The 22,700-nt window shown below is 35.2% G+C and overlaps 5 protein-coding genes across 5 annotated transcripts in view; 1 reads left to right on the top strand and 4 right to left on the bottom strand.

Annotated features, from left to right (window-relative positions):
• Positions 1-22,700, top strand: part of LOC135227139 (pro-resilin-like) — a 212,272-nt gene that overhangs the window by 122,007 nt on the left and 67,565 nt on the right. The gene's annotated exons all lie outside the window — the stretch shown is intronic.
• LOC135226826 (pro-resilin-like) lies at positions 2,923-3,850 on the bottom strand. Its single transcript, XM_064266519.1, has 3 exons — positions 3,785-3,850; positions 3,567-3,647; positions 2,923-3,367 (listed from the first exon to the last, which is right to left on the bottom strand). The coding sequence occupies exons 1-3, from the start codon at positions 3,794-3,796 to the stop codon at positions 3,053-3,055; spliced, it is 408 nt and encodes a 135-aa protein (XP_064122589.1). The 5' UTR covers positions 3,797-3,850; the 3' UTR covers positions 2,923-3,052.
• Positions 9,493-10,316, bottom strand: LOC135226920 (mucin-2-like). Its single transcript, XM_064266600.1, has 3 exons — positions 10,265-10,316; positions 10,047-10,127; positions 9,493-9,846 (listed from the first exon to the last, which is right to left on the bottom strand). Exons 1-3 carry the CDS (start codon positions 10,274-10,276, stop codon positions 9,493-9,495), a joined length of 447 nt encoding a protein of 148 aa, XP_064122670.1. The 5' UTR covers positions 10,277-10,316.
• LOC135226921 (uncharacterized) lies at positions 13,497-17,517 on the bottom strand. Its single transcript, XM_064266601.1, has 4 exons — positions 17,425-17,517; positions 14,284-14,367; positions 14,068-14,148; positions 13,497-13,941 (listed from the first exon to the last, which is right to left on the bottom strand). Exons 1-4 carry the CDS (start codon positions 17,515-17,517, stop codon positions 13,627-13,629), a joined length of 573 nt encoding a protein of 190 aa, XP_064122671.1. The 3' UTR covers positions 13,497-13,626.
• LOC135226827 (pro-resilin-like) lies at positions 20,836-21,897 on the bottom strand. Its single transcript, XM_064266520.1, has 3 exons — positions 21,773-21,897; positions 21,475-21,555; positions 20,836-21,277 (listed from the first exon to the last, which is right to left on the bottom strand). Exons 1-3 carry the CDS (start codon positions 21,782-21,784, stop codon positions 20,963-20,965), a joined length of 408 nt encoding a protein of 135 aa, XP_064122590.1. The 5' UTR covers positions 21,785-21,897; the 3' UTR covers positions 20,836-20,962.

Consider the following 22,700-nt stretch of genomic DNA (forward strand, 5'->3'; position numbering starts at 1 on the left):
TGATTCCTCCTCAATAGATTAGAAAAGTACATCTGTTAGATATATTAAGCTTTAGTTCTTGTATGCTTTACACCTTTGTTGCTTTAAATAATATTTTAAAACAATTTTCGTTAAAAAATATCCCTGTGGCATTTAAATCTTTAACTTACGTTATTAAAAATATAAAAATGGCTTATCAATATTTCTTTCCTTAAAATAACTACGTATACATTGTCATAGAATTTGATTGTATGATTTTTAAGAGTTTTATAAAAGTTCAACAAAATTGTTTTGTTTATTTTACTCTTTTGTTGCTTTTATAAAGATCTCGTTTGAGATATTCTCAAAATTCAAAATATTCAATTCATTTTCTTGACATTGTGACATAATTAGAGGAATATTTAAAGTGAAGGCTGAAAAATATTTTTAGAAAGTTTATAAATATATTATTTCCCATCGTCGTAAGGATACGTTATTCAAAATCATCATTTTTAATACCTACCGCATAGGAAAATATAAAAAGGATTTCTTTTTGAGTGGATCACCGTATCTTACGTTAGATGCCTTTTGGGAAAATAATCACACACATATATATGGACTATTTGAAGTTAGAAAACAGATTATTAAGGAAATATGGATTATTATGACATAAGAACTAGATCCTTCAGAGAATATTTTCGTCATTTCTCAAACTTTAGATAGACGAAATTATGAATTGGGTTCTTATTTTAGCATTTATTGTTCTTTTAATGTAGTAGATTTTAAATATAAGTTGGAAAATGGTTTAGTTGTCTTAGAACATTAAGAATATTGCAAAAGAATTGTAGTTGCGCTTCGAGATAATGATCGTTATCCTTTGTTTAATTAGAGAGTTTTAGAATACTAATTATTTCATGAAAAAAGGGAGTTGCTTTCTTTCAAAAACGTGTCATTCCCATTATTCAGCTTCTTCATCTTTTTTTTTTTACGAATAATAAAAAGGTATTCGTGCTTTTTTTAATTGAGGAACGTAATACCAATTATTAAGATAAACAACGCTATACTGTTAAAAATAAAAACATGCAAATTATTCATATTTATTTTCTGATATTTAGCCGACTTTCATATCCGATAGTTTTGTCCATTTAAGGAACAGTATCCAAATCTGAATGACATATAAGAAAATATATATTGACGTTTTACCAAAATATCAAAAAAAGAGAATCACATGACGCGGTCCTTATCATCTACGATGAATAAAAACCCAAATATTTTTCATCTTCGAATCCATCCTACGATTGTTAAAAATATGGAGAAATTCTTATCAGCTACTCATTGGTCATGACCTAAAAATGAAAGTGAAATGTAGAAGGATTATGCCATTGATCATGAGTCAAGTTTTCTAAGCGATTTCGAAAGAGTGTCAGCTGTGATTTACTTTCCTGAAACTCCAACAAACATCAGATGCAATAAAAGGCTTGAGAACACTTCTTCTTCTTCTTCTTCTTCTTCTTCTTCTTCTTCTTCTTCTTCTTAGATCCACAGTCAACTTCACGTCACTTCAGATAAGTATCTTATGATTTCTCTCTACTTGAATGAAAGTAGAGGGACTTTTGCTATTACTCCATGAGCTACGAGTGGTTGAATATTGGATCTGCCCCTGACATTGCATACCGAATATTTTCGCAACGTTTTTTTTTTTTTTTTGTCTTGTTTCTGACCGAAAAACCTGCTTTTGTATCCTTTTGCTGACTACTTGCAATCACAAAGGAACATTCTGCTGTCTTCATAATAATATAAAAGACACTGACAAATATTAATTACGTTTTTCTGATACTTTCAAAAATATATGATTGTTATTTTTCCAAAGACGAGTGTTTTGGTATTTTCCCTGATTCCATTTCTAGACAAAAACAAACAAATACCATTGGTGGCAAAGAAGGGAACAGCAGAAACATATATACACGCAGACATATATGTATTCATGTACATATATACACAAATATATATACTGTATACATATTTGCATACATACATGTGTATATACATACATATAAATATAAAGGGCATACAGATCTAAAAATTATTCTTGAAAACATACTCATATCAAAATCCCCAAGAGAGAGAGAGAGAGAGAGAGAGAGAGGAGAGAGAGAGAGAGAGAGGACGAGAGAGAGAGAGAGAGAGAGAGAGAGAGAGATAATATGCACCTTTGCCTTGTGTGTTATCAATAGATCCCTAAAGCCCTCCCTGACCTTATCTGCCCTCAAACCCCAGACTTTAATGCCCGCTCTGACCTCCTCAGGGTCACTGACTCATGAATAATACTTCGTGCCATGACTCATGAACGGATTTACGAAAACGGTCTTAGATCTTGTCAGTTCTGGTTGTCTTTCTTTCGTTATTTTCAAGGTTTATTTTTGGTTCTGTTGTCTCTATGAATATAATAGTGATAATTGAGAAGGCTACATGTCGCCAACTCCTTATGCTTATGATATATATATATATATATATATATATATATATATATATATATATAAATATATATATATATATATATATATATATATATATATATCTATGTATATAGATACATAGATATATATATATATATATATATATATATATATATATCTATATATATGTGTGTGTGTGTGTGTGTGTGTGTGTGTGTGTATGTATGTATGTATAGAAAGAAAGAGAGAAAGAGAGAGAGTCAACAGTAATCTTTACTTCTAATTAACTAAATTAGTAGTCATTATGCTTATTTCATTTGTTACATAATGGTGACAACACACGAACATGAGTAATTAGTGTAACGATTAGATACAAATTTGATACGATATTCGACAGTGCTTATGTAATGGATTATTACTCGTAATTTTTCCACCGTTATATATAAAATTTAATGAAACCAATTAAGTACAAATTTTGTTAAGGTAAGGGGTGAAATAATATAAAAGATTCATATCTGCTTTTTAATAAATAATAAATACATAACATCGGAAGACCTGGTGGTTGCCAGCAGCAGACAAGTCTTTCGGATCTGCGGGTTTATCTGATAAGGATATTTCGCTCGCGTCCTTTCGAGGATTTACTTGGACTCGTTGGAGCCATAGTAGAACCTCCTGGGAGCCTCACGGGACTCGTAGGATTCGAAGGAGTCGGGGAACTGAGCCTCACCGGAGTAGGTGACCTCGGCGATGTATCCGTCGTCGTCAGAAGCGCGGAAGGCCACCTTCTGCAGGCGGCCGTCGGGGAGGTGGACGAAGTAGGATCCCTGGGTGTTCTCGCCGTCCCCGGCCTCCTGGTGTCCGAAGTCGTTGCGGGAGGGAGGGTGGTTGACGGCCCAGTCGAAGTTGTAACGAGCCTCGCCGGACTCGAAGGACTCGGCGGATCCTGAGGAGAACTGCGGGGGAGAGGAATCGGTATCTTCAGTCTGAGTCTTCGGTGGTTTGAGGTTTCAGTATTTAGACGAAAATGATTTAAAATACAGTGTCCATAAAGACTCAGTACCATTACAAGTATTTATTGCTCAGAATGATACTGGGACTTTATGGTCACCCTGTATATTTCATTTTAATTCAAAAAATGCTACTAAAACTCACCCTTGGGCGGGAGTATTTTTCGAAGCTTTCGAAGCTGTCGGCAGCCACGAGGGCAACTAAGCCCACCAGAGCGATAATGACCTGAAATACCATTTGAAACACATGATTATTATTGATATAAATCATATGACTTACCTAGCATATATCATTTACATATACCCAAGCACATATGCATACTCTAATTACATGTATCTTACTGAGAACATCTCATTCGTTACCTTGGCAACCATGATGATCTTGTTGGAGTCTCGAGCGGAAACTGATGCTCTGTCCTGCCTCCAGAGTCGTTTATATACCACAAACTGCAAAGGTGGGTGGAGTCAGGTAATGGAATCTAAAACAAGTTTTTCCTGTTGGATTTCCAAAGAGTTTCTGTCACATAGCAAGATGCAACTGTGATTCCTCCTCAATAGATTAGGAAAGTATATAAGTTAGATATGTTAAGCTTTAGTTCTTGTATGCTTTACACCTTTGTTGCTTTAAATAATATTTTAAAACAAATTTCGTTAAAAAATATCCTTGTGGCATTTAAAGTTTTATCTTAAGTTATTAAAAATATCAAAATGGCTTATCAGTATTTCTTTCCTTAAAATAATTACGTATGCAATTCATAGAATTGCATTTCATGAATTTTAAGAGTTTTGTAAAAGTTGGGACAAAATTCTTTTATTTATTTCTTACATTGTTCTTTTTTATATAAGAAGCTCATTTGAGATTTTCTCAAAATTCAAAATATTCTATTTTTTTTACTTGTCATTGTGGCGAAATTAGAGGAATATTTAAAATGAGGGCTGAAAATTATTTTTAGAAAGTTATAAATATAAACATTCCTATCGTCTTAAGGATACGTTATTCAAAATCATCAGTTTTAATATCTACAGCATAAGAAAATATAATAAAGGTTTCTTTATCGAGGGGATCACCGTATCTTACGTTAGATGCTTTTTGGGAAAATAATCACACATATACATATAGACTATTTGAATGTAGAAAACAGATTATAAAGGAAATATGGGTTATTATGTCATAAGAACAAGATCCTTCAAAGAACATTTTCGTCATTTCTCAAACTCTAGATTGACGAAATTATGAATTGGGTTCTTATTTTATCATTTATTGTTCTTTTAATGTAGTAGATTTTGAGTTTAAGTTGGAAAATGGTTTGGTTGTCTAAGAACATTAAGAATATTGCAAAAGAATTGTAGCTGCTCGTCGAGATAATGATCGTTGTCCTTTGTTTCATTAGAGAGTTTTAGAATACTAATGATTTCATGAAAAAAAGGAGTTGCTTACTTTCAAAAACGTGTCATTCCCATTATTCAACGTCCTTGTCATTTTTACGAATAATAAAAAAAATGTAGTCGTGCTTTTTTAATTCAGGAACGTAAAATAATGTTGTTATATTTACCGGTTCAATAACATGAGTGAAGTGAACAACGCTATATTGTTAGAAATACAAACAGATGCAAATCTAAACAATCAAATCTATTCAAATTTGTTTTCTGGTGTATAGCTGATTTTCATTTCCGATAGTTTTGGTCCATTTAAGGAAACAGCATCCCAAATCTGAATGCCATATGAGAAAATATATATTGACGTTTTACCAAAGTATAAAACAAAAAAGTGAATCACATGACGCGGTCCTTATCAACTACGATAACCAAAAACCCAAATATTTTTCATCTTGGAATCCATTGAAGGAATTCCTATCAACTACTTATTGGTCATGACCTAAGAATGAAAGTGAAATGTATAAGGATTGTGCCATTAATCATGGGTCAAGTTTTCTAAGCGATTTCGAAAGAGTGTCGGCTGTGACTTACTTTCCTGAAACTCCAACGAACATCAGATGCAATAAAAGGCTTGAGCACACTTCTTCTTCTTCTTCTTCTTCTTCTTCTTCTTCTTCTTCTTCTTCTACTTCTTCTTCTTCTTCTCTAGATCCACAGTCAACTTCACGTCACTTCTGATAAGTATCTTATGATTTCTCTCTACTTGAATGAAAGTAGAGGGACTTTTGCTATTACTCCATGAGCTACGAGTGGTTGAATATTGGAACTGCCCCTGACATTGCCTACCAAATATTTTCGCAAGGGTTTTTTTGTCTTTTTTCTAACAGAAAAACCTGCTTTTGTATCTTTTTCGACTACGTGCAATCGCAAAGGAACATTCTTCTGTCATCATGACGATATAAAAGATACTGACAATATTAATTACGTTTTTCTGATACTTTCAAAATATATGATTGTTAATTTTCCAAAGACGATGTATTAGTATTTTTGACAGAGGGACTAAGACAACCCTGATTCCATTTCTAGACAAAAACAAACAAATACCATTGGTGGCTAATAAGGGAACAGCAGAAACATATATACACGCAGACATATATGTATTCATGTACATATATCCACAAATATATATACTGTATACATATTTGCATACATATATGTGTATATACATACATATGAATATAAAGGGCATACAGCTCTAAAAATGATTCTTGAAAGCATACTCATATCAAAATCCCCAAGAGAGAGAGAGAGAGAGAGAGAGAGAGAGAGAGAGAGAGAGATAATATGCGCCTTTGCCTTGTGTGTTATCAATAGATCCCTAAAGCCCTCCCTGACCTTATCTGCCCTCAAACCCTTCTTCTTCTTCTTCTTCTTCTTCTTCTTCTACTTCTTCTAGTTCTTCTTCTTCTTCTCTAGATCCACAGTCAACTTCACGTCACTTCTGATAAGTATCTTATGATTTCTCTCTACTCGATTGAAAGCAGAGGGACTTTTGCTATTACTCCATGAGCTACGAGTGAATAAATATTGGAACTGGCCATGGCATTGCCTACCCAATATTTGCGCAAAGCTTTTTTCTCTTGTTTCTGACCAAAAACCTGCCTTTGTATCCTTTTTCTGACTACGTGCAATCAGAAAAGAACATTCTGCTGTCTTCATAATAATATAAAAGATACTGACAAATATTAATTACATTTTTCTGATACTTTCAAAAATATATGATTGTTATTTTTCCAAAGACGAGTGTTTTCGTATTTTCCACAGATGGCCTGAGACGATAACCTAGATCCCATTTCTATAACAAAAAACAAACAACAAATACCATTGGTGGCTAAGAAGAGAACAACAGAAACATATATACATGCACACATATATGTATTCATGTACATATATACACAAATATATATACTGTATACATATTTGCATACATACATGTGTATATACATACATATAAATATAAAGGGCATACAGCTCTAAAAATGATTCTTGAAAACATACTCGTATCAAAATCCCCAAGAGAGAGAGGGAGACCTTACCTTACAGACCTTACATTTTGTTCGGGTTGCCCCAGGTCCCTCAGTGTGAGGCACCTCTAATGTCTACCAGAGAGTTGCTAGTACATCTTCCGGTATATTTTGCATCTTCTAATCTTGGATGGTCTGGGGTGCAGTTTAAATATTTGTCGAGCTTATTCTTAAACACATCTACGCTCACTCCTGATATATTCCTCAGATGAGCTGGCAACGCATTGAATAGACGCTGCATTATCGATGCTGGTGCGTAGTGGATTAATGCCCTGTGTGCTTTCCTTATTTTTCCTGGTATAGTTTTGGGCACTATTAATCTACCTCAGCTTGCTCTTTCTGATATTTTTAGTTCCAAGATGTTTTCTGCTATTCCTTCTATCTGTTTCCATGCCTGAATTATCATGTAGCGTTCTCTTCTCCTTTTGACTATATAATTTTAAGGATTGTAGTCTTTCCCAGTAGTCAAGGTCCTTAACTTTTTCTATTCTAGCTGTAAAGGACCTTTGTACACTTTCTATTTGTGCAATATCCTTTTGATAGTGTGGGTACCATATCATATTGCAATATTCAAGTGTACTACGAACATATGTTTTATAAAGCATAATCATGTGTTCAGCTTTTCTTGTTTTGAAGTGCCGTAACAACATTCCCATTTTTGCTTTACATTTTGCCAATAGAATTGCTATTTCATCATTGCATAACATGTTCCTATTTATCATCACACCAAGGTCTTTAACTGCTTCCTTATTTGTGATTGTCTCATTATTAGGTCCCCTATATGCATATAGCTTTCCTTCTCTGTCTCCATAATTTATTGATTCAAATTTATCAGAGTTAAATACCATCCTATTTACCTCTGCCCAATCATATACTTTGTTAAGGTCTCTTTGTAGAGCGTTCCTATCTTCATCACAAGTAATTTCTCTACTTATTGTTGTGTCATCGGCGAAACTACTCACTACCGAATCCTTAACATTACTGTCTATGTCTTCAATCATAATCACAAACAGTATTGCAGCTAACACCGTACCTTGTGGCACACCGGATATTACCTTGGCTTCATCCGATTTCTCATCGTTTCCAATAACTATCTGTTTTCTGTTGTGTAAAAATTCTTTTAACCATCTTCCTACTTTATCCACGATATTGTGTTTTCTAATTTTCTTCGCTAATATATAGGTCTACCTTGTCAAAAGCTTTTGCAAAGTCTAGATAAACCACATCTGTTCATTTCCGCTTTTCATATTTTTGAATATGTTCTCACGGTGGACTAACAGTTGGGTTTGTGTACTTTTTCTGGTTAGAAACCAATTTGTCCTATATTAAACAAATTAATTTTTATTAAAATGTTTCATAATATTTTTCTTCATTACCCTTTCATATACTTTCATAATATGTGATGTTAGACTCACAGGCCTATAATTACTTGCCTCTAGTCTTGATCCACTTTTGAAAGTAGGGGTAATATATGCTAATTTGTGCTCATCATAAATCTTGCCTGTATCTACACTTTGTCTTAATAATATTGCAAGTGGCTTTGCGATAGAATGAACTACTTTCTTTAACAAAATAGCAGGAACTCCACCAGGCCCTGCTGCAGCTCCATTTGTAATTTCGGGTTGAGAGAGAGAGAGAGAGAGAGAGAGAGAGAGAGAGATAGAGAGAGAGAGAGAGAGAGAGAGAGAGAGAGAGAGATAATATGCGCCTTTGCCTTGTGTGTTATCAATAGATCCCTAAAGCCCTCCATGACCTTATCTGCCCTCAAACCCCAGACTTTATGCCCGCTCTGACCTCCTCAGGGTCACTGACTCATGAATAATACTTCGGGTTCGTGTCAGGACTCATGAACGGATTTACGAAAACGGTCTTAGATCTTGTCAGTTCTGGTTGTCTTTCTTTCGTTATTTTCAAGGTTTATTTTTGGTTCTGTCGTCTCTATGAATATAATAGTGATAATTGAAAAGGCTAATGTCGCCAATCCTTATGCTTATGATATATATATATATATATATATATATATATATATATATATATATATATATATATATATATATGTATATATATGTATATATATATATATATACATATATATATATATATATATATATGTGTGTGTGTGTGTGTGTGTGTATAGATACATAGATATATATATATATATATATATATATATATATATATATATATATATATATATATATATGTGTGTGTGTGTGTGTGTGTGTGTGTATGTATGTATATCTAGAAAGAAAGAGAGATAGAGAGAGAGAGTCAACGGTAATCTTTACTTCTAATTAACTAAATTAGTAGTAATTATACTTATTTCATTTGTTATATAATGGTGACAACACACGAACATGAGTAATTAGTGTAACGATTAGATACAAATTTGATACGATATTCGACAGTGCTTATGTAATGGTTTATTACTCGTAATTTTTCCACCGTTATATATAAAATTTAATGAAACCAATTAAGTACAAATTTTGTTAAGGTAAGGGTGAAATAATATAAAACGATTCATATTTGCTTTTTAATAAATAACTAAATACATAACATCGGAAGACCTGGGGGTTGCCAGCAGCAGACAAGTCTTTCGGATCTGCGGGTTTATCTGATAAGGATATTTCGCTCGCGTCCTTTCGAGGATTTACTTGGACTCGTTGGAGCCATAGTAGAACCTCCTGGGAGCCTCACGGGACTCGTAGGATTCGAAGGAGTCGGGGAACTGAGCCTCACCGGAGTAGGTGACCTCGGCGATGTATCCGTCGTCGTCAGAAGCGCGGAAGGCCACCTTCTCAGCGGCCGGCCGCGGGAGGTGGACGAAGTAGGATCCCTGGGTGTTCTCGCCGTCCCCAGCCTCCTGGTGTCCGAAGTCGTTGCGGGAGGGAGGGTGGTTGACGCCCAGTCGAAGTTGTAACGAGCCTCGCCGGACTCGAAGGACTCGGCGGATCCTGAGGAGAACTGCGGGGGAGAGGAATCGGTATCTTCAGTCTGAGTCTTCGGTGGTTTGAGGTCTCAGTATTTAGACGAAAATGATTTAAAATACACGGTTCCGTAAAGTTTCAGTACCATTACAAGTATTTATTGCTCAGAATGGTACTGAGACTTTATGGACACCCTGTTAATTTCATTTTAATTCAAAAAATGCTACTAAAACTCACCCTTGGGCGGGAGTATCTTTCGAAGCTTTCGAAGCTGTCGGCAGCCACGAGGGCAACTAAGCCCACCAGAGCGATAATGACCTGAAATGCCATTTGAAACACATGATTACTAATTGATTTAAACTCATATGACCTTTACCTAGCATATGTCATTTGCATATACCCAAGTATTCATACTCTAATTACATGTATCTTACTGAGAACATCTCATTCCTTACCTTGGAAACCATGATGATCTTGTTGGAGTCTCAAGAGGAAACTGATGCTCTGTCCTGCCTCCAGAGTCGTTTATATACCACAAACTGCAAAGGTGGGTGGAGTCAGGTAATGGAATCTAAAACAAGTTTTTCCTGTTGGATTTCCAAAGAGTTTCTGTCACTATGGTTAGTTGCAGTTGTGAATCCTCCTCAATAAACTTGGGAAAGTGCTTATGAAATACGTTAGGTTTTAATTGCTGTAAACCTCTAAACATTTCTAGCTTTATTGAATTTTTATAAAGAAAATCACGCAAAATGTTCCTGTGATTTTTATATTTTATTTTAATTTATTGTTTGAATATGAACACATGTTAATACTTCTTCCATTAAGACACAGGAATATCGAATCATTCAATGTATTTGCTTGATAATTTTCAGAAGTTTGTCAGAGTCTCAGGAAAATTTTTCCTTTTTCTATTTCCAGCATTGTTCTGTTTTATAAGGATCTGGTTGAAGTTATTCTCGAAATTCTAAATTTTCAATTTTTTTGTCTATAAAAGGAAGCCCAAAAAATAGCCTCCAATAAATTTTATAACCATATAACCTTTATTGAGGTGTTAAGGATGTTATTTACATTCAAAATTTTCAACATCTAGTAAAGGAAAAGATAGTTTAGTTTATCAAGTGGATCACCTTATCCTACCTCAGTTACTGTCGCAGAAAACAATAGGGAATATACGGATTATCATAATGCCAAGAACCAGGTTATTAAGGAGGAATATGTAATTATAGCAAAAGAAGCTGATCTTTCTGCAGAGATATAAAATGTTCTAAAGCCTTTCGTCATTTCTATAAGCAGCTGTAGAACAGATATCACTGTTGTTTTCAATATCCTGTTCGCTGTTCACGATCATAAAACTATTGGGCTCTTCTTACGAACTCAGGACTGACAAAATGCTGAATCAGGTTCTGATTTTGGTATTGACTGTAATGACGTAATTTTTAAGTCAAAAACTGTCTGACTGTCAAAGAAAACTGCGAAAATTGACAATAACTCGTTGGTTCGCATCAAAAATGCTGCTAATGCCATTTTATCTTATTTGAGAGTTTTAAAATGTTTAGAATTTTACAAAGAAATGACATAGCAACCTTTCAAATATCTGCCATTCTCATTATCGCCTGTTCTCTCCTTGTCTTTATTTCAAATCCTAAGCAGACACTCTTAAGAATTTTTAAAATCTAGTGACGTAAAATGTAGAATTTTTTCATTTCCCGTTTAAACATAGTTTAATGATGAAAGGAAATGCATACTGTGATAAATAAACACATTGGCAAATTATTGAAGTTAATTCTAAAATGTAGGAAAGGGCCAATAACCAAGTATCGCAAAAGAACATATTTAGGGAATGTTAAAAAATAAAGAGATATTCATATTACAGGATTCGAAGGATCTGAGATTAAAACTAGAGCATTTTTATCTTGGAACCCATCTTATAATTATTAGACAATATACTAGGGAAGGATTATTGGCTACTTAAGTGTTATGACCTAAAAATGAAAGTGAAATACAGAAGGATTATGCCATTGATCGTGGATCAAGTTTTCTAAGCGATTTCGAAAGAGTGTCGGCTGCGATCTGCTTTCCTGAAACTCTAGCGAACATCAAATGCAATAAAAGTCTTGAAAACCTTCTTCTTCCTCTTCTTCTTCTTCTTCTTCTTCTTCTTTCTTCTTCTTTCTTCTTCTTTCTTCTTCTTTTCTTCTTCTTCTTCTTCTTCTCTATCTTCTTCTTCTTCTTCTTCTTTTTATTCATCTTCTTCTTTTCTTCTTCGCTAGATCCCACAGTCAACTTCACGTCACTTCAGATACGTATCTTATGATTTCTCTCTACTTGAATGAAAGTAGAGGGAGTTTTGCTATTACTCCATGAGCTACGAGTGGTTGAATATTGTATCTGCCCCTGACATTGCCTACCGAATATTTTCGCAACGCTGTTTTCTCTTCTTTCTGACCTAAAAAGTGTTTTTGTATCTTTATTTCTGTATAAGTGCAATCTCAAACAAACATTTTGCCGTCTTCATAACAAAATAAAAGACACTGACAAATATTGATTACGTTTTTCTGATACTTTCAAAAATATATGATTTTTATTTTTCCAAAGACGTGTGTTTTTGTATTTTCTACAGATGGACTAAGACGATAACCCTGATTCCATTTCTAGATAAAAACAAACAAATACCGTTGTTGGCTAAGAAGGGTACAACAGAAACTTATATACACGCACACACCTATATGTATTCTAATATATATATATATATATATATATATATATATATATATATATATATATAATAATACATATACATATATACTGTATACATATTGCATATATGTCATATGTATATTCATACAAACAAACATAAAGGGCATACAGTTCTAAAAATGGTTCTTGAATACATACTCGTATCAAAATCCCAAATATAAACTATACATGTACACAATGAGAGAGAGAGAGAGAGAGAGAGAGAGAGAGAGAGAGAGAGAGATGAATATGAGCCTTTGCCTTGTGTGTTATCAATAGAGCCCTAATGCTCTCCCATGGGAACCCCCCGCTTATCTGCCAGCAATGCTCAGACTTCAGTGTCCGCTCTGACCTCCTTAGGGTCGCTGATTCGTTATTAATATTTCGTACGCTGACTTAAAAATGGTTTTATGAATAATGTTTCTGCTACTGTCAGTGATTTTTGTTTGGGCCATTTTCTTCTGATCATTGAAAAAACTGATTGTTATGAAGTCATTTACACACACACACACACACACACACACACACACACACACACACACACATATATATATATATATATATATATATATATATATATATATATATATATAAATGTAAATATATATATATGTAAATGACTCTATAAGAATCACCCTTTTTAAAGAGACAGCAAACCCAAAAAGTAAACTTAAAAATGATTAGAAGTAAATATATATTTACTCACAAAGTCAGACAGAGTCTTTACTTGTAATTAAATGAATTGTTTACAATTGTGATAATGACAGTTATCAATAATGCTGACACAACACAATCATGAATTATTATTGTACAGACATGAAATAGTTTTGTTAGGAGTTAGGTTAGCATCTATATAATGTATCATTCCTTGTAATTTCTCTATCATAACAATGAAATGCAACTACGACAAGTAATATCCATTTAGGTAGGAGGTAAAATAATTAAAAAAGATTCATATCTGCTTTTTAATAAATAATAAATACATAACATCGGAAGACCTGGTGGTTGCCAGCAGCAGACAAGTCTTTCGGATCTGCGGGTTTATCTGAGAAGCATATTTCGCTCGTGTCCTTTCAAGGATTTACTTGGACTCGTTGGAGCCATAGTAGAACCTCCTGGGAGCCTCACGGGACTCGTAGGATTCGAAGGAGTCGGGGAACTGAGCCTCACCGGAGTAGGTGACCTCGGCGATGTATCCGTCGTCGTCAGAAGCGCGGAAGGCCACCTTCTGCAGGCGGCCGTCGGGGAGGTGGACGAAGTAGGATCCCTGGGTGTTCTCGCCGTCCCCGGCCTCCTGGTGTCCGAAGTCGTTGCGGGAGGGGCCGTGGTTGACGGCCCAGTCGAAGTTGTAACGAGCCTCGCCGGACTCGAAGGACTCAGCGGATCCTGAGGAGAACTGGAGGGGAGAGGAATCGGTATCTTTAGTCTGAGTCTTCGGTGGTTTGAGGTTTCAGTATTTCGACCTCATTTTTTTATTATAAATTTCATTATAATTTTTTAAAAAAATGCTAGTAAAACTCACCCTTGGGCGGGAGTATCTTTCGAAGCTTTCGAAGCTGTCGGCAGCCACGAGGGCAACTAAGCCCACCAGAGCGAAGACGACCTGAAATGTCATTTGAAACATGATTATTATTGATATAAATCATATGACTTACCTAGCATATGACATTTACATATACCCAAGCATATATGCATACTCTAATTACATGTATCTTACTGAGAACATCTCATTCGTTACCTTGGCAACCATGATGATCTTGATGGAGTCTCTAAAGGAAACTGATGCTTTGTCCTGCCTCCAGATTCGTTTATATACCACAAACTGCAAAGGTGGGTGGAGTCTTGTAATGGAATCTAAAACAAGTTTTTCCTGTTAGATTTCCCAACGCAAGCTTTGATACTAATATGTTGCATCGATCATTTTTCTCAGCAACTGTGGGGAAAGTGTCTTAGAAACATGTTACAGTTTCGTTACTGAAACCTCCGAAGCACTTACTCTCTCTTTAGTTTGTTTTGTACGTGAATACAACCAGAAAATTATTTTCAAAGTTTGTTCATTATTTCTTATTCCGTCAATGAGAGCTTGCATTGTAATTCTTACTTTTTCCTAGGACACTTGGTTATATATATATATATATATATAGATATATATATATATATATATATATATATATATATATATATATATATATATATATATATATATATATATGCGTGTGTGTGTGTGTATTAAAAATTATCTTAAGCTCCCTTCAACTTGTTTGATAATAGTCTTTATTGTTGTCTTACTGACATATTTTCTTTCAGATTTTCATATCTTTCAAAGAAAAAGCTAATTCTGTCATTCACTTTTGGCTACACCGTCTCTTACGTTAGACACTGTTCAAGATAAGATTTCTAAGGCTACATTGATTAACTGAACGCAATAATCTGAAAGGCTTTTGTAATTTTTTAAAACTAATACCATAATTATTTCAATTCATATATCCATTTCATTTCATTTGTGAAAAGTCTTTGATTATATAACATAAAATATGAAATACTATATTAGGTTCCCATCAACCGTGCATCTGATGTATATTCCAGTCCCTTACGACGCTCCTGATTGTCTGTTGATAAGCCAGTCACTCTAGAGAGAGTTCACATGGGCAGGATGTATATGCCACCTCTCCTGTTGGATACTTTTGAAAAACGTATCCCTAAGGAGAAGTGGAACATACATCCTGCCTATGCGAACTCTCTCGAGAGACTGAGAGTTTCCAGATATGTGATTGGCTTATCAACAGCCAATCAGGAGCGTCGTAAGGGACTGGCCTATACATCAGAGGCACGGTTGATGTGAACCTACTATAGTTCAGTCTGATTTAATAAGTCAATAGGTAAACATGGCAAAGCAAATTATCAGAGCTTAATGCATAGACCTATTTGATTATTTATCTTTTGGATCTTTCTCTAGATATCTGTCAATTGCAAGATCGGCATCCTTTTTTGAAGCAATGCATCGAGAAGGTGATATTGAACTAACATCCAGTAGAATGCAATGATACATTTTAAAAAGGGTATCGTTCCTAGATGGCGACCCCCGGAAGTTTTTCGGCGTTTCGTTAATTCCTGGACTAATATTTTCTTGGGGTCATTATCTTCATAACATTTACAGTCTTTTGTTTATGTTTTTACGGTCATCCCCACCAGGCTCAGACTAAACACGATGCAAATATGGATACATACAGGGTTGAAAACAAAGACCCCAAAGGCTTGTACTAAACACGCTGCAAATATGGATACATACAGGGTTGAAAACAAAGACCCCAAAGGCTTGTACTAAACACGCTGCAAATATAATTACATACAGGGTTGAAAACAAAGACCCCAAAGGCTTGTACTAAACACGCTGCAAATATGGATACATACAGGGTTGAAAACAAAGACCCCAAAGACTTGTAACTAAAAACACGTTGCAAATATGGATACATACCGGGTTGAAAACAAAAAGACTCCAAAGGCTTGTACTAAACACGCCGCAAATATGGATGCATACCGGGTCGAAAACAAAAAGACCCCAAAGGCTTGTGCTAAACACGCCACAAATATGGATACATACCGGTTTGAAAACAAAGACCCAAAGGCTTGTGCTAAACACGCCGCAAATATGGATACATACTGGGTTAAAAACTAAAAGACCCCAGAGGCTTGTACTAATATGCTGCAAAGGTAGATATATACCAGGTAAAAAACAAAAAGTCTCCAAAGCCTGTGTACTAAACACACTGGAAAATAGGATACATACTTGGTTAAAAAGAAAAAGTCCCCAAAGCCTTGTACTAAACACGCCGCAAATATGGATACATACTGGGTTAAAAAGAAAAAGTCCCCAAAGCCTTGTACTAAACACGCCGCAAATATGGACACATACTGGGTTAAAAAGAAAAAGTCCTCAAAGGCTTGTATACTAAACACGCTGCAAATATGGATACATACTGGGTTAAAAACAAAAAGTCCTCAAAGGCATGTATGCTAAACACGCCGCAAATATGGATACATACTGGGTTAAAAAGAAAAAGTCCCCAAAGCCTTGTACTAAACACGCTGCAAATATGGATACATACTGGTTTAAAAACAAAAAGTCCCTAAAGGCTTGTACTAAACACAACGCAAATATGGATACATACCGGGTTAAAAACAAAAAGTCCCCAAAGGCTTGTACTAAACACACCGCAAATGTAAATACATATTGGGTTAAAATCACAAGACCTCAAAGGCTTTTACAAAACATGCCACAAATATGGATACATACTGGGTTAAAAACAAAAAGGCCCTAAAGGCTTGTCCTAAATATACAGTAAAGGTAGATACATACCAGGTAAAAACAAAAAGTCCCCAAAGGCTTGTACTAAACACAACGCAAATATGGATACATACTGGGTTAAAAACAAAAAGTCCCCAAAGGCTTGTACTAAACACAACACAAATATGGATACATACCGGGTTAAAAACAAAAAGGCCCCAAAGGCTTGTACTAAACACACCGCAAATATGGATACATACTGGGTTAAATACAAAAGTCCCCAAAGGCTTGCACTAAACACTCCACAAATATGGATACATACCGGGTTTAAAAACAAAAAGTCCCCCAAAGGCTTGTACTAAACACACAGTCAAGGTAGATACATACCGGGTTAATACCCTTGGAGAGTCACTATCTGGGAGAGAGCCCAAAAAATATGTATAATGAACCAGTAGAGAATACAAAATCTATTGTTAAAATAATGTTAGATCGCGGGTAATATCAGAGAAATAAAATCGAATATCTTTCAACTCAGCATTCAAATTTTTTCTTTAAGCATTACGAAAATATCACTGAAAGCTTAAGAATCATTACATAAACCTCTAGAAGGGCTAAACCTTCGAATCTGGAGCGAGAGTTTACGTTGAAGACCTCGTCTGATTTTTCTGTTAGGAAATCACCTGACATTCCTCGGGGTGCTACTCAATCCCCGCGGGACACACTTTCTTAATAATTAATGCCAAGATCACACGAATGATCTTTTCGGGACTATTCCGACTAACTGGCAATTATACCATGAGCTATTGGCTGGTTCAGTATCGGTGTGACCATGACATCATAAGTTCCTACTGTTTTGCAACGCCCCGTTTTCACTCAGGTCAAGTCACAGATATTTTTTTTTCTCTCTCTCTTGAATGTCAGGAATTTCCTCTTATCTTGTTTAGGCTTGATTTCCCATATTCTTACTCGGCCGGGTTCTGTTTTGATTTGGTAACTGAGTACCATATAAGTAATTAGGCTATCTTCGGCTTTGCTTTAAATCATAGTCTCTATATATCATTTGAATATAATATGTGGCTGGGTATTTATATTCTTTTATCTTAATCACATTTTCAATGATTATTCTAAAATGCTCTATATGGCGTCCCCCTCAGAGAAAGTATTTTTTAGAATGTCAAAAAATGAATGTCACCTGTTTTTCTGATTTGCATTTCCTTTGCCTATCAAAAGCTGAGGGAGGGAGGAATTCTTTATAATGAATTGTATATATAATACCCAGGAATTGCATCTAAAGAGAAATCCATGCAACAATTTGTTTACCTCTCTAGTGAACATAATGTTCTCTAAAATAGCAGTCATGATATCAAGGAATATTTTCTTTTTTAGAATGTCAGTAATGATAGTTCAAGAAACCTCGCTTCTACAGATGTTCATGAATGTCAGACGTATGTGCTAAACTCTTTATCAAGCTCAGAAACATATAGATAACGAACAGATAAGATTAAAACGCAGATAAAGAAATATGTCAAAGATGTTATCACTTCCTTCGATAAAATCTAAAAGCATGAGAGACGGGAGCCCTGTGGGGGCAGGGGGTGTGAGAAGGAAGGGAGATGGAGGGGCGAGGGAGTATTACATACCTCAGCAGAGGGCAGTGGAAACAGGCCTATTAGGTATCCACTCTGACCTTATCAAACCACAAACCGTAGTCGTTCATGACCTTATCAGACTTAGTGAATCTTAATGGCTAATTTTCCTGTGAAAGATCATGATGTTATTCTCCATCTTCTGTCATATTTCATTTTGATTTCTTTAAATTATATAGCAGAGATTTCGAATTAGTTCTGGAGATTTTTAGATATTCTTTGGTTAATAAGAAGGGTATCTATCATGGCTCGTCGCAATACAGATAATACCATTTAAAAAATCACTCTTAATATTTTGCATTTGTCTTCTTGTATATAGTATACTTGATGTTTGAATACATATATATATATATATATATATATATATATATATATATATATATATATATATATATATATAATACAGAAAGACATATGTAAAAGTACGACTAAATTTCTTTTTTTAATTCCCTCTTGAATTATATATATACATACACACACACACATACACACACACACACACACACATATATATATATATATATATATATATATATATATATATATATATATATAGACATATGATCTTTCACCTCTAATTAAAATTATATAAGTTTCTTCAAATTCTTTGACGGATTCCCTTCTTTCAGGAGAAACTAAACATCTATCAATTAAAGTTGGTAAATCCGACAAATAAATAAATACTCATACTGCAGGACCATTTCATGCTAAACTGTAAACTTAGTCAGTATGTACAATAAAAATGCATATTGTACATTGAGTTTCATTAGCGGTTGCCAGCTGAAAGCATTCAGTTAAGCGCACAGTTTTTAAGTGGATAGTAGTGGTTGACAATCCAGGGTTTTCAAGGGTAATGCTTCGCTGATTAGATCTGATTCATTGGATGTTTGATTGGAGGTCATTGCTGTAGCATCCAATTTTAATGTGTGGCTACTCTCTCTCTCTCTCTCTCTCTCTCTCTCTCTCTCAATCTCTCTCTCTCTCTCACGCACACGCACACACAGTTATTAGGTAAAGGTTTCTTATCTATTTGCTGAAGTTGGTATAAGACTGAATTTGTGCACTTATATTGGTCCTTATATTGGTGATGTATGATTCCAAGCAAGAGAATATACATTATATATATATATATATATATATATATATAATATAAATATATATATGTATATATATGTATATGTATATATATATATATATATATATATATATATATATATATGAATAATTATCACATCGAACCGTGATCCATTTATATATCAATTCAAGCTACAAATGTCCTTTAATATCTAAATTCACTTTACCTCCCAAATGATATATTTTCATATATGTACCGAAGGGGAATTTTTTAATTGATAATAATTTCGTCCCCCCATGGGATCGAACCACCGTCCAAGTGGACGGGGACGAAATCAGGACAGTCAGTGACGCTATCCAATCAGCCAACAGAGACGCTATAAGTTCATATCGATTCTGACCTTATAAATCACCCTCGATCTGGATGCTTTCGTAATTAGAATCGATATGGAACCCCGTCTACCATGTTGGCCAATTCGAGCGTTTGACAGCACGTAGCCTTTTGTTATGAATAATTATCACATCGAACTGTGATCCATTTATATATCAATTCAAGCTACAAATGTCCTTTTATATCTAAATTCACTTTACCTCCCAAATGATATATTTTCATATATGTACCGAAGGGGAATTTTTTAATTGATAATAATTTCGTCCCCCCATGGGATCGAACCACCGTCCAAGTGGACGGGGACGAAATCAGGACAGTCAGTGAATTGATATATAAATGGATCACGGTTCGATGTGATAATTATTCATAACAAAAGGCTACGTGCTGTCAAAACGCTCGAATTGGCCAACATGGTAGACGGGGTTCCATATCGATTCTAATTACGAAAGCATCCAGATCGAGGGTGATTTGTAAGGTCAGAATCGATATGAAACTTATAGCGTCTCTGTTGGCTGATTGGATAGCGTCACTGACTGTCCTGATTTCGTCCCCGTCCACTTGGACGGTGGTTCGATCCATGGGGGACGAAATTATTATCAATTAAAAAATTCCCCTTCGGTACATATATGAAAATATATCATTTGGGAGGTAAAAAGTGAATTTAGATATTAAAGGACATTTGTAGCTTGAATTGTATATATTATAATATATATATATATATATATATATATATACATATATATATATATATATATATATATATATATATATATATATATATATATATAGAAACTTGATATTTTCATTGAAACGTCGTGTGCTTCAATACTCTCTCTAGCAAAATATAACAGTATACAGACTATTCTGGGTATTAGATCAAATTAAAGTCTTCAATTCATTTGCCTTTTTAATAAATGATAAATTAAATATTAGTTTTGACCTTAATACAGGTCATTTGAACTGCAAGCTGATCAGAAGATGAGGTTTTGCTCGTGTCCTTGCGAGGAACTCGGTCTCGGGATTACTTGGACTCGTTGGAGCCATAGTAGAACCTCCTGGGAGCCTCACGGGACTCGTAGGATTCGAAGGAGTCGGGGAACTGAGCCTCACCGGAGTAGGTGACCTCGGCGATGTATCCGTCGTCACCATCGACGCGGTAGGCGACCTTCTGCAGGCGGCCGTCGGGGAGCTGGACGTAGTAGGATCCCTGAGTCTCGTCTTCATTGCGTTGCTCCTGGTGTCCGAAGTCGTTGCGGGAGGGGGCGTGGTTGACGGCCCAGTTGAAGTTGTAACGAGCCTCGCCGGACTCGAAGGATTCGGCGGATCCTGAGGAGAACTGCGGGAGAGAGGAATCGGTATCTTCAGTCTGAGTCTTCGGTTCTATGAGGTTTCAGTATATCGACGATAATGATTTAAAATACACGGTGTCCATAAAGTCCCAGTACCATTACAAGTATTTATTGAACAGAATGGTACTGGGACTTTATGGACACCTGTATAGTTTATCATACGAAAAATGCTAATAAAACTCACCCTTGGGCGGGAGTATCTTTCGAAGCTTTCGAAGCTGTCGGCAGCCACGAGGGCAACTAAGCCCAAGAGAGCGATAGCGACCTGAAATAGCGTTTGATAATTACGACTATATATCATAATGAAATAATAAGTATTCATCCATTACAAATTCTCAAGCACAAAGACATACGAGTATCCCAAAAGTTCGTAAAACATTTCACAAAGAAATGTTGGCAACTTACTGCACACACAAAATCACATACAGGTTTGGAAACTAGTCAGTTGTTAAATTTCATAGAAAACATGTGTTATTCCTTACCTTAGCAACCATGTTGATCTTGTTGAAGTCTCGGGAAGAAACTGATGCTTTGTCCTACCTCGAGGATCGTTTTATATACCACAAACTCCAAGTTGGGTGGGGCTTCGTAATGAAATCTCAAGCGAGTTTTTCCTGTCAGATTTCCTCAGCCTATGACACCTCAGTACGTTGCAGCAATGATGCCTTCTTAATGTTTGATGGAATGTGTCTGGAACATATGTTGAATTACAGGTATTCTAAACATCTGGAACTAACGGGCTTTCCTTGGCGCCGCCTAAAAAGTTCCCAGGACAATAATTTCCTTTGAGCATCGGAAGTTTTCCTTTCTTGAACTTCTTCGCTGAGAAAACAAACGTTTTGCCAAATTTTCCTAACCCTTTGTTATCTGTTTTGCCAACATCACTTTGCGTGGCGTTTGTTCAGTGTTTACACTGCTTGGTTATCAAATATGTTTTGTCCAAAGAGGTTTAGAAATTATTAACATTTTAGTTTTCATTTTGATATTGAAAAGATCAGTGTTTATAGTAAATAACTATGAGATTATTTTTTTTACTTTCTAGAGCTTTAGAAACCCTTAAAATTGGAGTTTTCATTTCAGTATCGAAAAGAACTCAGCATGAACTATTTTTTTTTTTTCACCTTTTTCAGAAGTTCGTCACATGTTCAGAAAAAGAATAAAACATTAGTTTTCGACAAATTTATTTTAGGATGTAAAATTTATACCGAAGAAATTTTTTATATCCAATACAGTGTGAATAAAAAAAATCCCAGAATATTCCTCCATTCAACTCTGTCCTCCGCTTTCACTTCTAACAATCTCCACTCATCTCTAGGCTCCCGTCTCTTAGTCCTTTCCCAAATAGGTGTGGGTCTGCTAACTCTTCTATTGGTCAGAAAATATTTCATTCTTCATCAGTAAGTAACTGGT

The sequence above is a fragment of the Macrobrachium nipponense genome, chromosome 15 (assembly GCF_015104395.2).
Source record: "Macrobrachium nipponense isolate FS-2020 chromosome 15, ASM1510439v2, whole genome shotgun sequence".
NCBI classification, from domain to species: domain Eukaryota; kingdom Metazoa; phylum Arthropoda; class Malacostraca; order Decapoda; family Palaemonidae; genus Macrobrachium; species Macrobrachium nipponense.